The sequence below is a fragment of the Toxorhynchites rutilus genome, chromosome 1 (assembly GCF_029784135.1).
Source record: "Toxorhynchites rutilus septentrionalis strain SRP chromosome 1, ASM2978413v1, whole genome shotgun sequence".
In the NCBI taxonomy this organism is placed as follows: Eukaryota; Metazoa; Arthropoda; class Insecta; order Diptera; family Culicidae; genus Toxorhynchites; species Toxorhynchites rutilus.
In genome coordinates this window covers 86452724-86473101 of record NC_073744.1, presented here as the reverse complement: position 1 = coordinate 86473101, position 20378 = coordinate 86452724, and the positions used below count along the sequence as shown (strand labels likewise).

At 36.9% G+C, this 20378-nt stretch overlaps 1 protein-coding gene across 2 annotated transcripts in view; it reads left to right on the top strand.

Annotated features, from left to right (window-relative positions):
- The window catches only part of LOC129772878 (forkhead box protein O), a 217191-nt gene that overhangs the window by 174666 nt on the left and 22147 nt on the right, over positions 1–20378 (top strand). For both annotated transcript variants that reach the window (XM_055776415.1, XM_055776410.1), the window contains 2 exons: positions 681–802; positions 869–1108. In XM_055776415.1, the coding sequence (XP_055632390.1) occupies positions 681–802; positions 869–1078 (332 nt within the window). In that variant the 3' untranslated portion in view covers positions 1079–1108. The remainder of the gene's footprint in view (positions 1–680; positions 803–868; positions 1109–20378) is intronic.

The window sequence follows — 20378 nt, the reverse complement described above, 5'->3', positions numbered from 1 at the left end:
CTATTTAGTCGATGTAAAAATGTAAAATTTATGATTAATATTTCTTTGCACTTTATGAAAGTCAATCTGGATATATTGGATAATATTTTCGTGAAAAAGGAATTGAAATTGAAGACAAATCAAATTGTCTGCTTAAAAAAAATTAGGCCTCTGAAAAAAATGGATTTTGTTTTCGTAATTATTGATTGTATTTGTTTTTTTTTATTGTTACATGGTTTCGAGATCAAGAGCGCTATATTTTTTTTATTGATAGCTGGGGGTTTTAACATAAAATATATGAAAATCAGAGAGTTGTTTTTTTTTGTTTTTAAATTATGATTTTTCAAATTTAACAGATGACCCAAAAAATTAACTTTTCCCTTAAAAAAAATACTTTTTTCAAAAATTCATAACATTTGAATTACTGGACCAATTAATTCAGATAATCGACATATCAAATTGAAGCAAATTGAAGATATATCAAATTGAAGCCAGTTTTTTTTTGAGAAAAATGTTTTCTAATCGACCTCGACGAGTGCAGTTTGGGTTCTAATGATTTTTAGTTGGCTAAAATGTTCAGTTAAAATATGCCAAATTGGTGTTTTTTTACAATTTTAATTGCATTCTTTTATTTGCTATTTGTTCTATGAATCTGTATCATGTCTTTATGGAACTAAGCTATACCAATTTTATCATTCTAGACAACACCCCACAGACGCTAATGGGTCAATTCATGGAAGCTCTGAACAGTCAAACCAATATAGACGACATAAACATCAACCTGGAGTCTTTTCCCGGAGGACTAGAGTGCAACGTTGATGAAGTGAGGCTTCTAGAAGAGGGTTTTCTTATTCACAATTCGCCTAATGCTATTCCTTGATCATTGCAGGTGATAAAACACGAACTGAGTATGGAAGGATCTCTCGATTTTAACTTTCCAATGTCAAACAACAGCACATACACGCCGACTAACAGTTCTAACTCCCAGGACTCGACCATTAGTGCAATAGCCGCGACGCCGAACCAGGCCACGGCACCACATCCTCATGGTCAATATACAGCAAGGACGAGCGTCACTCCACCGTCATGGGTGCACTGAGGATGGCTGTGAATTGGAGCGTACTAAAAAGTGGGTTAATTGTTCATTTATCAAACATTTTAGTATTCCGCGGTAGATTTTTTATGTACTCTTGATCGATAGCACTTACAGCTCAAACAAGTATTACTAAACTATTCGAAAAAAAAACCGTTATGTGGGGACAGAAGAGTCATGCCCTACACCATGCTGACGCCAAAAAGTCAATCAGCAAATTATTTCCAACTTTAACTTTTTTCGTCTTTCACCACATTTCACTTTTCCTCAGTTTGCAGCTATGACCATTTTTCTTCCGTTCCATTCGCTACCTTGCCCTTACCCGGTGGCGGCTTTAATGGGGATCCTGAAATGCTGCCTTTTGACAGTTCATCTCGAGCGCAAGTTCTATGGAATGTATGCAGCAAAGCCTGAAAGTAGCTGATTTTTCGGTACGGGGGGAAAAACTTTTATCCATAAGCCAGCCGCTAAACTTTTTTTCTTCTTTTTCCACATTTTTCATGTTTCACCCCTCCCTTTCTGAGTGGCGGTGAGATGGTCGACGTCATGGCTGGAATGAACTAAGATATTTTGCACGATATTCAAAAAAAAACGCTCCACAAGAAAGTGGCAAGATGATAGCAGCTTCCACAGAAATGGCAAAAAATCTTAAACAAGATTTCATCAATGTACTGGGGACCATTCGAACCCTTGTTTCATGAGTACTTTCGCTCTGATTAATCAAGACCGGTTACTCCTTTGAGGAATACTTCAATCTTTTCCGTGAAATATTCAACACTTTATTGATGGATGACGCAGAGTTTTTTCTTTGTTGAAAGTTAGTTTATTTCGACAGAAGAAAGCGGTAGAATGGATTCCCTCAAACGTATGAGTTGCCAACTATGAAAAAATGTATTCAGTTTTTATGCTTAACAATTTTGAAAATATGATTAGGTTTTTTGTCTTCATAGATAAATTACGACTGCAACTTGATTAAAAATACTGACAATATTTTCTATACTCTTTTTTGAATTAAATGCTGTCTGAACAAGACATTTTGATGGTTTCATGTCACAGTAATTCTCATATGTTTGTTGTATTCCCCTCCAAGACTTATTAACACGTAGAGTGTGTATGGAAAGTTTCGCTAAACGCATTATTTTCATGTAAACATCGACCAGATCCTTTCGTGCTAGGAGAAGCATCGTAAATCCCCGTCTCCTGAAGAAAGCGGACGTGGTAGCCATTCAACTGAACCAAAACCACATAGTTATAGTCAGTAGCCGAACAGGGAACGGGGAGCGCGTTGGAAAATGAACACTAGAAGATTGTGTGGGGTTGATGAGGCGTTGAAAGCAAGCAGCTTTTAGTTGTAGCGAGAGAGAGTGTTTTCATCTCGTGTTCCGACGCTACTGACTCATTTGCTAAAGCATAATTTCTTGCATAATTTATACTAATCGCCTGATCTGTATCCTTACACTTGACTGCTTGCTTCTTTCTGCATCCTCAGAAAGATCAATCAACTCAGCGGGGGTGAATTTGATTTTCTTGCCTTCACCACAAGGCCAGCCAAAAGCAGGCAGCATGTAATCTGGAAGTGTGAAGTTGCTACGGGAGGAGAGCGGCGGTGGTTGGGCAGGTTTTGAACAAATTCTTCTTAACGCGAAAACATTCCCTCGCGTCAATCAGCAGGGGTGGTGGTGAGTAGGGTGAGTTGACTGCTACAAAAAAAAGTCGGTGCGCTTAATTAAAGCAAGGGCAAGCAAACTGTAGTTCACAGAAAAGCCATTGACGACGAGAGAGTCTTTTTCAGGCGACATGACGAGTGGTTTCAAAGTTTTATAATTTGAGATTTCGTGAATCAATGCACTCATCAATATAAAAGAAGGTTCTCTCCAATACGCAAAAGCATTATCTTTTTTTTATCTGTTTTTTTGTTGTTTCACGCTTATGTATAATTGTGCTCAAAACCAAACCAAATCATAATTTGTTATTCACATTATTGGCTAGGCCAATAATTGGTTAGGTTAGGTTTTGATTTAAAGAGACTTTAAACTCTGAGAGTTCATTCGTCTCTATATACAGATTATTGAATCATGAATTAAAACATAACTGTTGTCAAAAAAGAGGCAAAGGGAAACACTTACAGATTAACAGATTAACAGATTAACCAAGACTTTAATAATGATGATGATCAATTTTGTTTCCATTTCTATATTTATTGTCACTAAAAAGTAAAGATTTCAAGAGACGCTTGGACGGAATAGGTATAGGGGTAGCGAGGGCAAAGTGGTCACGTGGGGTAAAGTGGTCACCTTGTGGTACTACAGCGCGGACTCGATTATATTCAGTTTCTGATTTCTTTTCACTGTATATAATCGAAATTTAGTTTGTTTAATCTGATATTTTCGACAAATCAACAGTTTGGACGTCTGTTCACGTATTTTTAGAGAAGTGAACAGATATTTTGTTCAATTTCAGCGATTGTTCCGCATAGAAATTACTTTGTTGTTTGGGACAACATGGTCAGTGGAGGATTACTGCTGACAATGTTCTGTTTTCAAAAGCTTATATACCTTATCACCTTCTACTTCTAAAGAGGTCCCTTTTGTGGTTTTGACCCAGGAAAAATATGCCACCCCAACAAAACAAGCCTCGTTATGAAAAACGTTTTGTGTTTCCTATTACGTTTAGTACGCATGAGAAAATTTCAATTACGACTTTAGTTGAATAGGCCTAGCCTATTTCATACATGTACATACTATTTCAATAATGATTTTAACCAATTAGGACAAGAAAACACGCATAACTCTTCAGGCAAACCTTTTTTTGTGCGGGGGAAACGCACAAACGCATAAAAAATGTTTCCCCCAAGAAAATAACTCAAATCTACGCCGTTCACCACCGAGACAGTTTGCCTCTTGTGCGTGGCTGTTTTGTGCTTTTAGTTGCATGCCGAAACATGATGCCTTTAGATATCATGTCATGCAAAAACTTAAAAAAAAACTTAGAGCATTTGATGGGAGGAGGGAAAAGCTTTCAGAAGTTGATAATTGAGATGCAAATATGCTTTTTTAGCACTCAAATGCATATAAACCATCGAAAAAAACTAGGATGATAACTTCGTCAAATATGCTTCTTTTCATATACCGCACGAAAAAATCGCACAAAAAAACCGCACAAGAACAGAAAACCGCACAAAAACAGGTTATACCGATTCCTTTTAGCATAATATATGCGAGTGACCACTTCATCACCTCCTCACTAAAAAAATGTTCGATTTTTCAACTTTTTTTTATAATAATGATAAATGTACTATTTTTAATTTTCATAATAAAAATCGCTTGCTATCTCGAACCACAATAAGTTGAGCTACAAAATTGTTCGAAAAACGGAAATTGATTACAATCTTTTGCAAATAGATATTACAATTTAATAGGGATACAATCTGTCCTGAATTAGCAGCACATGTCCTGATTTTGAGATGCTGTTGGAACGTCCCGATTTATTTTTCATATTCCAGCATTTGTCCTGATTTTTATAAGAATTGAATTTTTGTTGACGAATCATAATCATGGCCTTAGAATTTTCCTTCAATTGACACATTCTCACTCACTAATGAACCTATCGCCTTTCAATTTGCTGCAAACTCATGCAGGCTACACATAATGCTACTCTCTTTTCACGCTCAATAAAAAGAATATCACTTCACCTCTGAACAGTTTTGTTTCGTTTCACGTTTATTTGTTTCATTCTTCACATAATCAATTGCTGGTGCTGGTTGTAAGACTAATATGAACTCATATGCCCTTTTGAAATCTACTTTTTGGGAAAAACAGTTCGAAATCCAGTTTGGAGAAATGAAATCGAATAAAACATTCGTTTGAAAGCAACGATCACTCGTGTGAAACTGAAACTAACATATAGCCTATTCAAAAAATAATGAATTCGAGCACTTCAAATCTTCAAGAGAAAGCGTATGCTTCCAAATTCGAAGGAAAAGGCAGCAGAAATTGGAGAATCGATGTTTCAGTGTGAATAGAGAATACTCACAATCGAAAATGATTTTGGCTAAAGCAAAAGGAAGAAGTTAAAAAAATCATTTTCATCTTGTTGTTTCGAAATTGTCAAGCACTGATCATAATTATTTTTCTTTTGTATTTTGTTTTTAAGTAAAAACTTTTTGACGTAGGATTACGGCTATCAAGGACATATTGGGGTAAAAATGAAAAACAAAAAAATCTGCCGCATCGTTAAAATGATCCAATTGCAAGCACCCATTGCACAGTCATTTATTTAGATAATTTTTGAGATACTTGTATCAATAGATTTAGGCATTCCCTTATAATTGATTACAATGAACAAAATTATATATTTTATGAAACTAACCATATCTACACGAAAATTCCGCTTTCTGATTGGTTAATTGACGCAAGCAATCTGTGCTCTAAGAGGTTGCTCATTCGAAATGAATACGGATCGATACAATGAGTTATGCGTTTGGTTTTATTGTCTGCTGCGGAAATCCTTTGGGAGATTCAGGGTTTTACTTAGGATAATCCCCCAAGTATTAGATGGGTCGAGGAGACATAAATACCGGCGTTGCGACTGATGGTCAACTATATGCTAAACCTTATTTACAAATTTCATTTCAACATGTGCAATCGGTTCGGCTGGGCGAGTACGCTGATGATCGGCATCAACGGGTGGTGAATAGGGTGAATAGGGTGGTGTGTACACGAAAGATGCTGCGTTAGTGGTGTCCGTCACAATTTCACGTTTTGATTGGACCAATTTGCTCTCCCCCAGTTCTCATCTCATTCCCCTTCGGCATCTTTTATCGTGCCCCATACAACGACTAATCACCATCCTTCTGCCATCATCACTCGATTGTATAACTAGTGAACAAAGAATATTCAAGAATCAAAAATACAAAAGGGCCATAAAATTATTATCAAAGAGTTGAACAATGAAATTTTTCAAATATATCCTGAATCAATTTACAATAATAGCTTAACGCAATCCTACGTCATATGCTGTGGTTTCTCTGACGCAACCCTCCTGTAAATTTTTATTGGTGACTAAAATGTCTGAACGAAAATATCATTTTACCAACAAATTGCACCAAAAGTACCTTCGTCTCATAGAAAGATCCAATGATTGCGAGACCAAGTGCTTCATATGCGATTAAGTGTTGGTGGTCAATGTTCCATTTTTTTGTTTTGTTGAAACAGAATTTTGGAATCCACAATGCACCATTACAGGTAAATCTGATTTGGAAAATCATATACAAACACCGAAACATTGCACGAATATTCAATTGAAGTCCACTTTCAAACCCGCATGGATCGTCCGAGAAATACGTTAAATAAATAGATTTAAGTATTTTGGTCTCTTGAAGTTCAAATCACATACAACGTGTTTTTGTTTATTTATATCGCAAAGCAATGATAATGATTTGATCGTAACTTTGATATTGTTGATTGTGGTGTGTCCTGAATTTTTACTCCGACCAGATGGTATTTTTACAATCAACGTCTTCAATAATTTTGATTTCTTTTGATTTTTCAAGCAATTCGTCCTCAATGTCAGCTGTATTGCTTCGATCATTCTTACATCTTCACACAAACGATAAGTTGCCGTTGCACTTTTCTTTGCAAAAAAAATCTTCTAAAATGTTGCAAATAAAGCTTCCCGCAAGAGCGGTTTTTTTTATCAAATTTTAAATCTTCGATGCGATAAAACGACTTTTTGTTCATTTTTCAACCGTACCTTCTTCTTCTTTTTTAATGGCACTAACGTTCCTAGAGGAACTACACCGTTTCAACGTAGTATTACTTGCGTCATTTTTATTAGCAGGGGAAATGGGGGAATATGAAATGTGGGGGCCTGTAAAACCACGAAGGGTCCTGAATCCAGGATTTGTAGAGTACATTCCATTGCGGTGTATTCAGTATCGTTGTCTCGCTGGAATACAAACTGATTTCCTAATTGAATGCTCCTGAACAAACTAAAATCTCTTGGCTTTACACTAGAACTACAAGCTACAATCTGTTGGCTTCATAACCTTTGCTGATGAATAACAACTTACGAGCAAGTTTACTGTTCAAAACCTGTTCTGATATTGAATCTCCGGCTGATAGCTCGATCAGAAACTGGTGACGTGAGAGTGTCCTGTATTTCCATTGGGGTTTTGGGGTTCCTATCGGGGTGACTCTCAACTGATAAAAACTTTCAATATTTCAAGATAATTTTACCAACAAGAGTAATCACTGTACATCGCAATTGTGTCATTAAAACTATTAGTTCTGCATTTCATTGGCACCTAAAACTTTGTTCCTATAATGTCATTGAAGTAAAAGATTACATTAGAACTAGTTTTAATGTAATCCTCCAAGAAACACGGTTTTTTTTCTGCATGACTAAGAGGTAGGAATTGTTTCATGAAACTAATAACTCTACAACTTTTCTGAAGACAAAACTCAACTGTTTCGTATGTACAAAAAGTTAGTTTTGTCATGTTTTATACAAACTTAGTAAGAATTGAGATAAAATTGTCCAATTATCTACATCAATACTTTGAACAACTGCTCTGAAGATCCCCAACCTCTAAAATGTATGGCAGGACGAGCAAAGTTTTTTGGTCGTCTGTTTTCAGAACGGCTCTACTGTGCGGTATACACCGCTAAAGCAGTGAAGGACCCAAAAAACCTTTATCATTAACTGGAAAACGTTATCGCAGCCGCCGTATTCTCCAGACCTGGCACTGTCAGGTTAACATCTTTGCTCTAACGGGACATGCTTTTGCAGAGAAGATGTCGACAAATGGGTCGGCAGATGGCTTTCGTCGAAACAAAAAAGTTTTATAGGAAAAAAATTCCCAATTTGTGAAACGTGTAGAATCAAATGGAGATTACTACGAATAAAAATATTTTGAGGTTCTCCTGGACATTATATGTTTTCTTCAACGAAAAAATCGGAGCTCATTCTGTTGTCCTGGAGTTGTTGAAGTAAAACCAGGCTAAAATTTAAAAAAAATAGACGGAACGGTGAAAACACTGATCTCCGTGAGTAATAGTCAATAGTGTCCGAATATCCTCATATTTCCTCCCGTTCCTGATATATCGCCCTACTAATCTCGAGCCTCAGTGCTAACAAGCGAAGACTCAAGTAAACATGTATGTATTGGAAATAGTAATCTAATTCAGAATTTGGCTCTTTCAAACCTTACTAATCAAAATTAAACGAATCATACATAACAAATATAGGAAGTGCTGTCCAGGACACGATCACGTTGTTAACGTAAGACTACGGAATTATTTCATTCAATTCACTTGTTTATTACCATGAACATCATTTTAGAATACATCGAAGCTTTAGAATCAACTTTTTAGTAGAATGTTTTGCTGGTCCTGGAAAATTTGCGTGACTTTATAGAAGTAGCTTAAGATCGTTGATTCATGATTCATTCTCGTCCTATTAGAGAAAGATACACCAGCTGGCTATATATTGCGTTTTGTTTATTTTTTGTCATCTCGAAAGAAGATCAAAACTTACATCTATCGCGGCAGTCTTTTATATTTTATTCACAACGCACTATCGACCTTCATTTCTCGAGCCGGGCTAAATCTATGTGTGTGGATGTTGGCTGCTCGCTAGCTGAAGTAAGAATTGAATGAAATCGTCCATCGCCAGCTACAACTTTCTTCCATCTTTCTGGTAGCATATGGATTGGGATCCATGAAAAAAGAACTGGTCTTTTGAGGCAATCGAGTCATCGACCCATTTTTGGTATCATCATTGGAGGAAAATCGCTGCTCAGCCAGGCCATGTGTCATCGACCGGAGCAAATGGTAATCGGAGGGAGCAATGTCTGGATAATACGGCGGGTGGGGTAAGATTTCCCATGTTTTCCAGGTAGTTTTTGACACCAATTGCAACATGGGGCCGAGCGTTGTCATGTTGCAGAATCACCTTGTCGTGTCTATCGGCGTATTACGACCTCTTGTCCTTCAGGGCTCGACTCAAACGCATCAATTTTTGTCGGTAACGCTAAAGCTTCGAGGTCAAAATTACCACTTTTGAATCGGTGAAACCAAGCTCTGCATACTGGTTCCGACTTCCCACAAGAATCCCATGTGTCTCAGCTGCTGTCTTCTTTAGTTTTCAGTAATGCAAAAGAATTCCCCGCAAAAACGGCTTTGTTGGAACGAAATTTTCCATTTTTTGAGTGATGGGAAAATGTTGTTTTTACTTTGAGGATTCAATACGCACTGTTAATTGAAGCCTCAAGCATTATCTTTATATTAAAGTTGTGTTCAGTGTGGTCCGATGTGTATGTTTGAAAAGGCAAACCTAATCAGTAAAACGATTGGGACTTATTTGTACACCCAATAAGTGAAATTTCTTTCAATACTTCACCCAGTGCAAAGGCGGATATTCTACTTCTTCCCATCTCCTGCACTGCACTTTCGAGCGATTTACATCCGATTGACTTGCACGGCAAGCTTCGCAATGGTAGGGAATTATAATGCAAGGTATATCAAACGAGTCTTAGAGAAATTTCAATTCAGTTTCACATTAGAAGCTTTTGGGTTGTCCTTCTTTTGAATTCATGAAATTTGGAAGCTGTGTGCCTTATTCAAAATTATAGATCAAGGTCCAGACTACTTGTCTGAAAAATTGCATCCATTCAGAAGTTTTCGATACCGCAATGTACCGCAACATAACTCCTCTCGCTAGATTTTCTGTTCGTGCAATTATTTTATGGAATCAGCTCCCTGCTAACACTCAATTATGGTTTTGTGACTTTTGTGACGAGAATTATGAAAGTTTTCGATTATTTCTTTGAGACGAACATGAACGAGTAACGTATCACCTAGTAACTGTGTTTATAAATAACCCCAGTTTTTTTTACGCGGGGAATACGTACCTCATAAAAAACAGCGTTGGAAAATCCGCGTAAAAACCGCGTTAATTGTAAAATCCGCGAAGAAAAACCAGGTCACCTAAAATCTACGTAAGCATGGTGATAGAGTGCGACACTAATTTCCGTCATAAGCGTTAAGTTTCGTCGCAAGCGATGATTAACGTCATATGCTCTGAGGTTGCATGAAGAAATTACTCGCGTAAAAAAAACGCGTTAGTTTGAAAATCCGCGTAAAAAACCGCGTTAATTGGAAATTCCGTGTTAATTGGAAAATTGAAAAAAAAATGAAAAAAATCGCGTTAATTGGAAAATTAGTTTAAAAAATACCTCGTGAAAAACCGCGTAAAAAAATCTGGGTGTATTTTTGAAACATAAGCATTTCAGTTGTTGGTTTGACAAGATTGTATTTTTTTTGCTCTACGAAATATTGAAGGGATTATCATTTGAAAAATCAACTGTTATCAGTGCAGCACATGCTGCATTCGAATACTGAAACTACGGTAGAAGTGCCTGAATGACTTCGACTGAAGGCTGTTTTTTTGGAAGTGAATGGCGTTCTCTTCATGTATCTTTTGATTTTTCTTTAAATTATTCGAATAAATTTAGCTGGAATTTACAGGTGCTTCTCTTTTTCCACACATTTTCGAATTGGATAAGCTCACTGAAGTGGTACCCGAAAATCTGCGTATGCGGAGAAATGCTGCTCGAGGCAATGGTCTGTGGAAACAGTTCGTACGAAGAACCAATTAATTATGCACACTCAAAGCCATAGGCTCCCGCTCACAAGCATTTTTCATAATACATTTTCTTAACACGGTATCCCTAATGAAGAGATTTCACCTTTTATGTGCCTAATTTCACATGCCTTCGGAGTTTCGAATTCACAAAAACAGTGCTAGTATGTCGTTCAGTTGGAATGAATTCACAGAGAATAAAAATTAATTTGGCCTTCTCCAAATGTCTTATGATTTAATTGAATGTAAAATTAACTCGAACCAAACTTCAAAGAAAAAATGCTTCCAGGTATCCCCCAGAGGAGCCAGCCGTGTGTCGTACTGCTTCTTTTTGTGGAAGATTTAATATAACGCCCCATTCATTCAGTGTGGCAGCTTGTGGCCTATTACTTCCGTCATAATTGAACAGCTGATCCCGTAAAGCCCTAACGGTGGGAGGCAATTGAAGCTGTAAATAATAGAGTCAGCGTCGATTCTCCGACGACCTTTTCAATTTGCCACCAACGAATGGACTCTTCCCCACAAAACCATTTTATGTATGAGGGGGCAATGATAATGAGGTAATAAAAATAAGAAGTAAAATCAAAATGCTTCGTTTGATCGTTTAGCAGCTCTTTTATAGCTGCGCTCTGTCTCTCTTCTGGACAACGATGTCTTTCGCTAGAATGGAGCTGTGAAACTGAAAACGAGCAAATTTGTAAATAGCTTCTGGTGAAAGCAGCAAAAATACTGTGAGGCACAAGCGAGTTTTATTATATTCACTTGTTGATGTCGGCATTCAACAGGATAATACAGAGCGTGGCAGGAGCAGCAAGACGTTTTACAGCTACCACCACTTGTTATTACTGAGGCAAATAAAATGCCCTTGCAGTTGGCGAAAAAACCATCGCTAGGGGAAACCATCTGGCGAGGTCCTGACGTGGAGACGTAGCCTTAAAATATAGCACCAAACGATACATACCCAGTTTGCCCTACACTGTTTGGCGGCAAGTGGAAAATTTGTGGGCAAGCAAGCATACAGTAAATTTGTTCTTTCTATATTCTATGTTATGAAATACAATATATGTTCAAGTCGATGGGTTTTTGATGACATCTTCTTCTTCTTATATGGCACTAACGTTCCTAGAGGAACTCCGCCGTCTCAACGTAGTATTACTTGCGTCATTATCATTAGTACTTAGTTGAGATTTCTATGCCAAATAACACGCCTTGAATGCATTCTGAGTGGCAAGCTTTAGAATACGCGTGACCACAGTGCAAGTCAGAGGAAATTTCTTTGAAGAAAAATTTCCCCGACCAGAACGGGAATCGAACCCGAACCCCCGGCACGTTAGGTTTGTCGCTAACCACTCGGCCACGGGAGCACACTTTTGTTGTTGATGACATGTTCGCATTTTCAAAAAGTTGAATAAGAGTATGTTCAAAGGTGAAAGGTTATCTGTCAGAACCTAATTGGCGAGCAGTTATTTTGTAATATATTCGTTATTGTGTTAGCATGATTACGAAAGTCAAGAAAACACAAATCGTTCATTCTTCAATAAAAACTGCTTAAACTGTCACGCAAAGTATCATAATCCATCAACCGAATAATCTCTTCCCCTATCTTTAAAGGTAGCATTACATTGAAATCCTGTTTTCCTCACACCCTTTGGCACTACTCCCCCTTTCACTTACTTTCGTCTACCCACCATCGAAACGTGTCGGAAAACATTCTCTGGAGCACAGAGCACTCGGAAGCCCACTTGTTGATTCATCGTCTATCCAGCAGTGATACAGGGCACCAACCATTCCACTACTAAACAACGAGGAACAAGTGTTTATTTACCCGAGATACGGTTTGTTCCTTTTCCTTAGAACAAACTCGGAGTGTGGAATGGTAATAAATCCACTTTCTCGTTTTTCACACTGCTCTAGAAAATAGTGTAAAACGTGCAGGGGCATCGAAGGGTACCAACACCGACGGGAAACATTTCAATTGAGGGGCTTAGAATGCAAGGGGTGTAAGTGACATGCTCGATTTCTCTTCATCAACTTTTTCTTTAGTTAATAACTCAACTGCAAAAACGTTCCAATTTAAGTTTGCCATAGTATCCGATAGATGAGGTTCTGACCTATCTTCCACATTGTCAAATACAGCTGGAAATGTAAGTTATGACCAAAAGAGAGAGTCGATGTAGAGAAATCGATCAAATCACTTACACCCCTTTCATTCTAAGCCCCTCAATTGGAATGTTAATTACCTGGTAGTATTATATTCAGCCTATTCTTTCTCATAGCTTTGACCATACACTTACGGGGGACTAGTTTGATTGTTGATCTAGTGTGAATTGCGTTGCATATACATTACTATCGTGTACATTTATAACCCCCTCAAACCAAAGCAATTTTTGTTATAATTCATAGTTCAACAAACTGAAAAATTGCTTCCGAAATCGAGCAACCGAGTCTTCCGTTGCTGTTGTCATCGTTATCGCCATGGAAGCCTCAAGTTCTCATTAAGTAACGGCGCGAACTCGATCAAGCGAGGAAATTGGGAATAACTGATACCGATTGAGAGGGGAGCGACTATGATTGTCACGACTGAAGTTGAATCCTTCCACGGAGGGACTAGAGGGACTATAAAAGCGAACTTCGTCTCGCCCTAAATTATTTTTTGGATAGGAATTCTTTCGAACAATCACGTTTTCTTACATAGCAAACATTCGTGGGTTCAATCGTGGAACTTTATTAGTTGATTGATCTTCACAATTTTCACTTGGTTTTTTACGATTTTCATTTACTAGTAGCTGACCCGGCAAACTTCGTCCCGCCCAAAATTTGTTTTTTGTCATCAATACCTTCAAACATTCACGTTTTCTTACTAAGCGCAAGTTCATGAGTCCAATCGCAGAACTGTTCATTGATTGATCTTCTAATCGACCCCGTTGAATTTACCTTTTACTAAAAAATCCTAGTACTTCTACCAAAACTCATCATTATACTATTAGATTATTTTCAGACACAATTCTCGTTCACCATATTTCAACCACTTGCAAATAACATGTTTCTCCGCCACATGTGTTTAGCCACCATAGAAACATTTATTGTACCCTCAAACCTTCACATGCAAAATTTCGTTTCATTTGCTTGATTAATTCTCGAGTAATGCAGAAATTTGTGTTTCATTTGTATGGCAGCCCCCTAAGAGAGGGGGACGAGTATCTTACCACCATAGAATCATTTATTGTGCCCTAAAACCTCCACATGCCAAATTTCGTTTCATTTGGTTAATTAATTCTCGAGTAATGTAGAAATTTGTGTTTCATTTGTATGGCAGCCCCCCCTTAGAGAGGGGGAGGGGTCTCAAACCATCACGAAAACCTTCTCCGGCCTCAAAAACCCCTACATACAAATTTTCATGCCGATCGGTTCAGTAGTTTCCGAGTCCATTAGAATCAGACAGACAGACAGACAGAAATCCATTTTTATATATATAGATAAATTACCTTCTACCAAAACTCACCACTTTGATTCAAATTAATTTTCAGGCATAAATATCGCTCGAGATTTTTGATTCACTTGTAAATAATATGTTTCTCCGTTACATGGAATACAAATGAGTTTTGATTTTTTTTCCATATCAAACAAGAAAAGTAAATTTTCTTTCATAATTTTTATTTTCCACCTGAGAATCATTTTCACTTCACACTAGCGGAACACGAAGTCGCAAACGCGAAGACCAATTGGACTTACAACAATATAATTGTGGAACATAAGGACATTCTTTTCGAATTTTCTCTCGAAGTTTCTCAAAAATTTTAAAACTTTTTCTCACCATAACATTGATCTACGGGCAGTGATGAATACAACAAAATAAAGACGGCTCAAATCGGACCATTCTTTCTTCGGGTTTTGCGCTTAGCAACATCTTTTTTTACATAAATCAAAAGTTTTTAATATTCAAATTATTGAATAATTTTTTTTAAATTTTGTGTTTAAAATGTTATTTTCCTCTAAATAGTTAATTTTTCCAACAACTTTCGCAAGATCGCATGATGGTATTATGACAAAAAAAGACTCTTTAAGGTGATTCAAAAGGTTTTTACGGATGGCTATGTGTACTTCGTTCACTCTGACTGAACAAAACCATATTATTCAAAAACTTGTTTCACCATGAATGATAAAATGATATAATTTATTCAGTACAATTTCCCCTACTAAACCTTAAAATAAATAAAACAAACCGGTTTTATGGCTTGAAACTGTATTTTACTTTTTTTTTTATAATCGATTAAAATGTGTTTTCAAGTACAATGATTGATTTGCTAAAAAAATATGTTTCAACGACAAACGGGTTAGCGAGATTTTGAAAAAGAGTACCTGTAGTCAACGGAAGACCACGGTCGGATTCGAAATCGATGATGAAAAGTTTGGTAATTACAATTTTTCACTCTCTGGTACTTGGTCCACTCTGTCTAAACAAGATATAAGAAAATATTTGATCAAATTTTTTATAACTATGATTTGTCTGAAAAGCATATACATTGTGTTTTAATGCGAGTTACTTTCCCGTGGGCTTTTCCAAGGGATGTATCTTCTGATACGGAGAAATCCAATATTTGCTTTCTAATCGCTATGGTCGTACGCACTTGGTCCACTCTGATTGCATACTACTACAGTTATTTTCAAATCCTATACATAATCGAATCTCAAGAAAACAATTGTTTCATTAATGTATGATTGTCAAACATTAATAGAAAAATAGCTTTTTTGTGATTCGATTATGTATTGAATTCGAAAATTAAAGTTGAAAGTGAAATTGCGATTATATATAATCGAGTCCGACCTGTATAACTTATATTGCTGATCCGTCAAAATATATTTATGCCGTAAACCTGGATGTTTGCAACATAAGTGTGATCTGATAAGTGTTGTTAAGTCAAGTGATGTTGTGATGTTGGTCAAGAAATTCTTGACTGTTTGCTACTATTGACTCTTTTTTTCTTATTTTGTTACTTAGTCCGGTCTGACTGAACACTGATGATGATATGATAATGAAAATTGTGCTTTTAGGTAGCTTCCATCAAATGCTGTTTTTCGGCTGATTTGGCACAGGGAAATGTTCTATATTGTTTTGAGAGTTTAAAAAAACACATTTTTGAGAAAAATAAATTTTTATTTTCAAATTTTTTTTCAATGATTTTTTTTGAAACATTGAAATTTTTTAATGAAACAAATTTTCTTCATTTCATTCTTTAACTAATATTTAGTAGGTCTTATAGTTTTTGAGTGAGATTTTTTTTTAATTTTTTTTTAAACTTTTTCCGAAAAACGTTAACTTAAAAACAATAAAACCTACAATATGTTGGTTAAAAAATGAAATGCAGGCAATCATTCAAGTTTTCATTCAAAATCTGCCAATGCTGCCAATTTCTAAGACGAGTTGGAAATTCTTCAATAGTAACTATCAGAAGTGTTGCCACATTTTCATCTGTACCAGAAGGGCCAAAAATATGTAAGATCGAGAATATTAATTGTAGAGAAAAATCTGTTTTAGTAACACAAAAATTTACTCATTTGTATACTACAAAATCCATATACCGTTCTGAATCATGTTTCGGACACTTTATAATAATAACTTCAAATGTTTAATGCCCTGATGATATAACTTTAACATACGAAGCTGTACGAAATTTGATTCAGAACGGTTTATGAAGAACTCGTGTAACGATGTTTGTGGTCGAACTCCTCCGCAACGGCTCGACCAATTTTGATGAAATTATGTACAAAAAACTTGGTAGGTATGAGAATAGGAATAGGTGATTACCATATACAGGCAAACCTGTTCTTGTACGGGGATAGGGATCGCACAAATAAAATCGCATAAAAAATCGTACTAAACTTCGCCAATAGTTTTAAAAAAATGTGTTTGCCACACAATTTTGAAAAAAAACCTTTTTTTATGCAGAGGATAGGGACCGCATAAAAAAAGTTTCCTTAAGAAAATAACCCAAACCCTAATGACTCCATTCGTAATCAGCATTCGATTTCCTTTTTTCACTTTAATAAGTGCCCTACACAACTATCGTAAAAATCATAAAATCAACTCTTTGCTCCTTTCAATAAGCTCCTACTGACACTTTAAAACAAAGAAAACAAAACATGAGGATATGAGTTAGCTGACACAGTCCCTATGTAGGGCGATGAAATACATATCGAAGATAAAAAAATGAATGACCGATTCATTTTTTAAACACCGAACGAAAAAGTTGCACAAAAAATCGAGGGATTTTGCGAGATTTTGTGCCTTCGCACAAAAAAAAATGCATAAAAAACCGCACAAAAACAGGTTTAAATATATTCAATACCGATTAGGGTGACTCTATGCAGAAAATAATTTTTTTTCTGAATATTTTCTTTCTTCCATTCTTTTAATCATACATTCTCGGAACACAAAATGACAATCATGCTACTGTTATAGATCCTGATAAAACACCAACTAGAGAGCACGTGTGTAAATTCAATGCGCAAGCATTGCTGGAATCATGGCAGGCGACTGCACAGTGACGCGAGAAATTGTGATTCGAATAACAAACAATAATCTGAAATTCATCGATGACGCACATCGTTCATACGACTCTCTCCAATTTTTTTTACAATAACACTACACTAACGTTCCTAACGTACTCAGTGTTCAGTTAAGATTTCTATGCCAAACAGCAATTGCCAGTCCCACATGTTGCTGGTTGTTTTCGGTTTAATGGAAAAAAGTGAAGATTGACTCATATACATATGTTTTGTTTGGTTAGTCGACAATATCAGCCCTGAAGGAATGGGTAGTGTAATTTGCGAGGGCCATCCTCAGCCCCTTGTTCAGTCAGGGATCGTAGCGGCAGGTCAAGCACCCGCAATTCTGAAAATTTTAACTAGATATGTACCAGAAAGATATGAGATATGAAATGTAACTTTCAAAAAGGTGCAATGTAATATTTTCGTCAACTCAAGAAAAACGAAGTTAAAGACCCGAACATTATTAGCAGTTAGCAGTTAGCAGTCAATATCAACATTTCATTCTAAAGACAGATTATTATTGTTATCACTCGTTGAATTGCACTAAAATCGATAACAACACCTATAAGAAACAAAAACTCTAAACGACGGAAGTACGACTTCGTGTTGTTTTGATTGCTTTGTTACTTCGGACGTTTCGGGCGTCGGAGGAAAGTGGCGTCCGAAGTAATAGCCAGGTGCTTAAAATCCGAATTTGTACATTGGATATTTTTTGTATTGGCGATAAAAAGAGGAAGAAGATAGATACGTGAACGATTGTTTTTATAATGCATTCAATGATTGAAGACTAATAGCTTGCATCCATAAACTCGATTTATTCACATTTGTTACATAGGACGTTGTCAAAAGTTACGCGAGAAATGCTCTTTTGTTCTGAACCAAAATTCATGGATTGAAAAGTTCCCATCGACGAACAACAGCTCAACAGCTCGGGAATGTTACACTTCCCGAATTTCATTATCACAATTTTTTTCTACATCCTGAAACACGAGGGTTGATATTGTCACTCTTCTTGTGAACAGTCGAATAAAATTAAATTGCCGTTGTCATAATAATGCAAATGTGGACGAGAATGTGAAAATTGCTACACCATGTTGGGGAGGGAATTTTTCCAACCGTTGAAGATTTCTGCTGAACTTTTCATCCCGATATAGATTAGAGAGAGAAAATGTGTGGAATCAAACGACCTTAATTTTTTCGGAGGAGTTATATTGTTCATTCGGCACTCATTGGAATACAACACCAAAAGAAATGAAAGAATATAAGTGTCGTAAAATAATTTTATGAAATATAAAAAATTACGTTCCCCTACTCATTGCACAATTCAAAATATATTTTATTGTATACATATATCTACACTCCTCGACATCGATGGACAGTTTTTCTCTTTGCTTAGCAACAGTAGTATATCAAACAGTAAACGGCGAAATTTCTACAATTTTATTACTTTAGCACTTTCTTGATCGGAGGGTGACTTTTTCCTCTGTCCGTGTATGTCTTGCCATTTGGGCTTTGGTTCTACACTTTTTATTTTCATTTTTCACAGTACTTTCCCTTTTTTGCTTACCATGGGAAAACAAGTGGAACTCTGCCGGTTGGTCTCTTTTGAGAAGCGAAAAAAGCCAAGAGTATAAGAAGCGTTTTATCTCCTTGGCAATGTTTGATAGCCGTTGTATACAACTTCTTATCTGGTTCCACTTTCTGCATTTCAAGCGGCTGACTCTTGTTTCTATCTACTGTTTTTTTATCGCATCATCAGTCTCCATCATGAAGACATAACCATCATTTCACTTTACGACCAAAGTTTGCCTTAGATTATCGGGGCAGACCGTTTGACTTTATTAATATAGTCCAGCGCTGTTCCTGCATCGCAATCCGAGGCGTTTCTTCGATGGGCGAGTTCATAAAACGATTACACTCTGATGTAAATGTCCCTTTTTTTGTAAATATAAACCACCAGATGCTGAACTCTGTTAATAATTAGGCAATTCATTTGTGGAATAATTAATGAGAGCTGTGAAATATGTTGCGTACATGATATGCTTGTTTCATCAAGTATTTTTTTGTTGAAAGTAAGACTTGAACGAATCTGTAATATTATTAATACAGCACACCCAACGGACAGGATTGGAAGTGTTTTTTTTACTTTGAAAGTCCATATACACATGGTTCACATATAAACTGGCGAAGGTGTGATTTTTTGATGAAATACAAATTACGACGTTTGCTGAAAACATTTATTCACACATTGGCACAAGTCGAGAGTTTCAAAACGGACTGAGAATATAAACTATCTACTCCACTAAAATGTCATACAAAATACCCCACAATCACGACCGTGGGGCACGTAAAGGGTGTGTCACGTCAAATTGCATCACGGAAAAAACGCTGTAGAAATTCGCCCAGTAGACCGATCCTTTTGAAAATTTTAGACAGTAAAATAAAAACTATTAAACAACTTTTGGCATTTTCTTTTTATTCATACTTCGAGCCCAGGCCCGCTTTCCGCTTTCCGCAAGAGCAGATCGCTTGCCACACCATGTACTTTTTGGCAAACTTGGATAGTTTCTAGTTTCTGCTTGAGAATCTCCTCCGGAGCGCTGAATTTGTCCTCTGCGGAGAAGAACAACAGGCCCGGCAGCTGACGAAAGTCCGCTTTGACGTAGGTTTTGTCGTCCATTACCAAGCAATGCAGTTTCGTCAGCATTTCGGTGCACAGCTTCCGGGCTCGCGTCTTCCCAACCATGTTTTGCCTTTCGTCGCGGTTAGGAGCCTTCTGAACCTTGTATGTACGCAGGCCCTCCCGCTGCTTGGTCCGCTGGACGAATGAACTTGACAAATTCAGCTTATTGGCGACATCCCGGACCGAACTTCTCGGATCACGTCTAAACTGCTTAACTACGCGCTTGTGATCTTTTTCACTGACAGAGCATCCATTTTTGCCGTTCTTCACCTTCCGGTCGATGGTTAGGTTCTCGAAGTATCGTTTTAGTACTCTGCTGACCGTGGATTGGACGATTCCCAGCATCTTACCGATGTCCCGATGTGACAACTCCGGATTCTCGAAATGAGTGCACAGGATTAATTCACGACGCTCTTTTTCATTCGACGACAT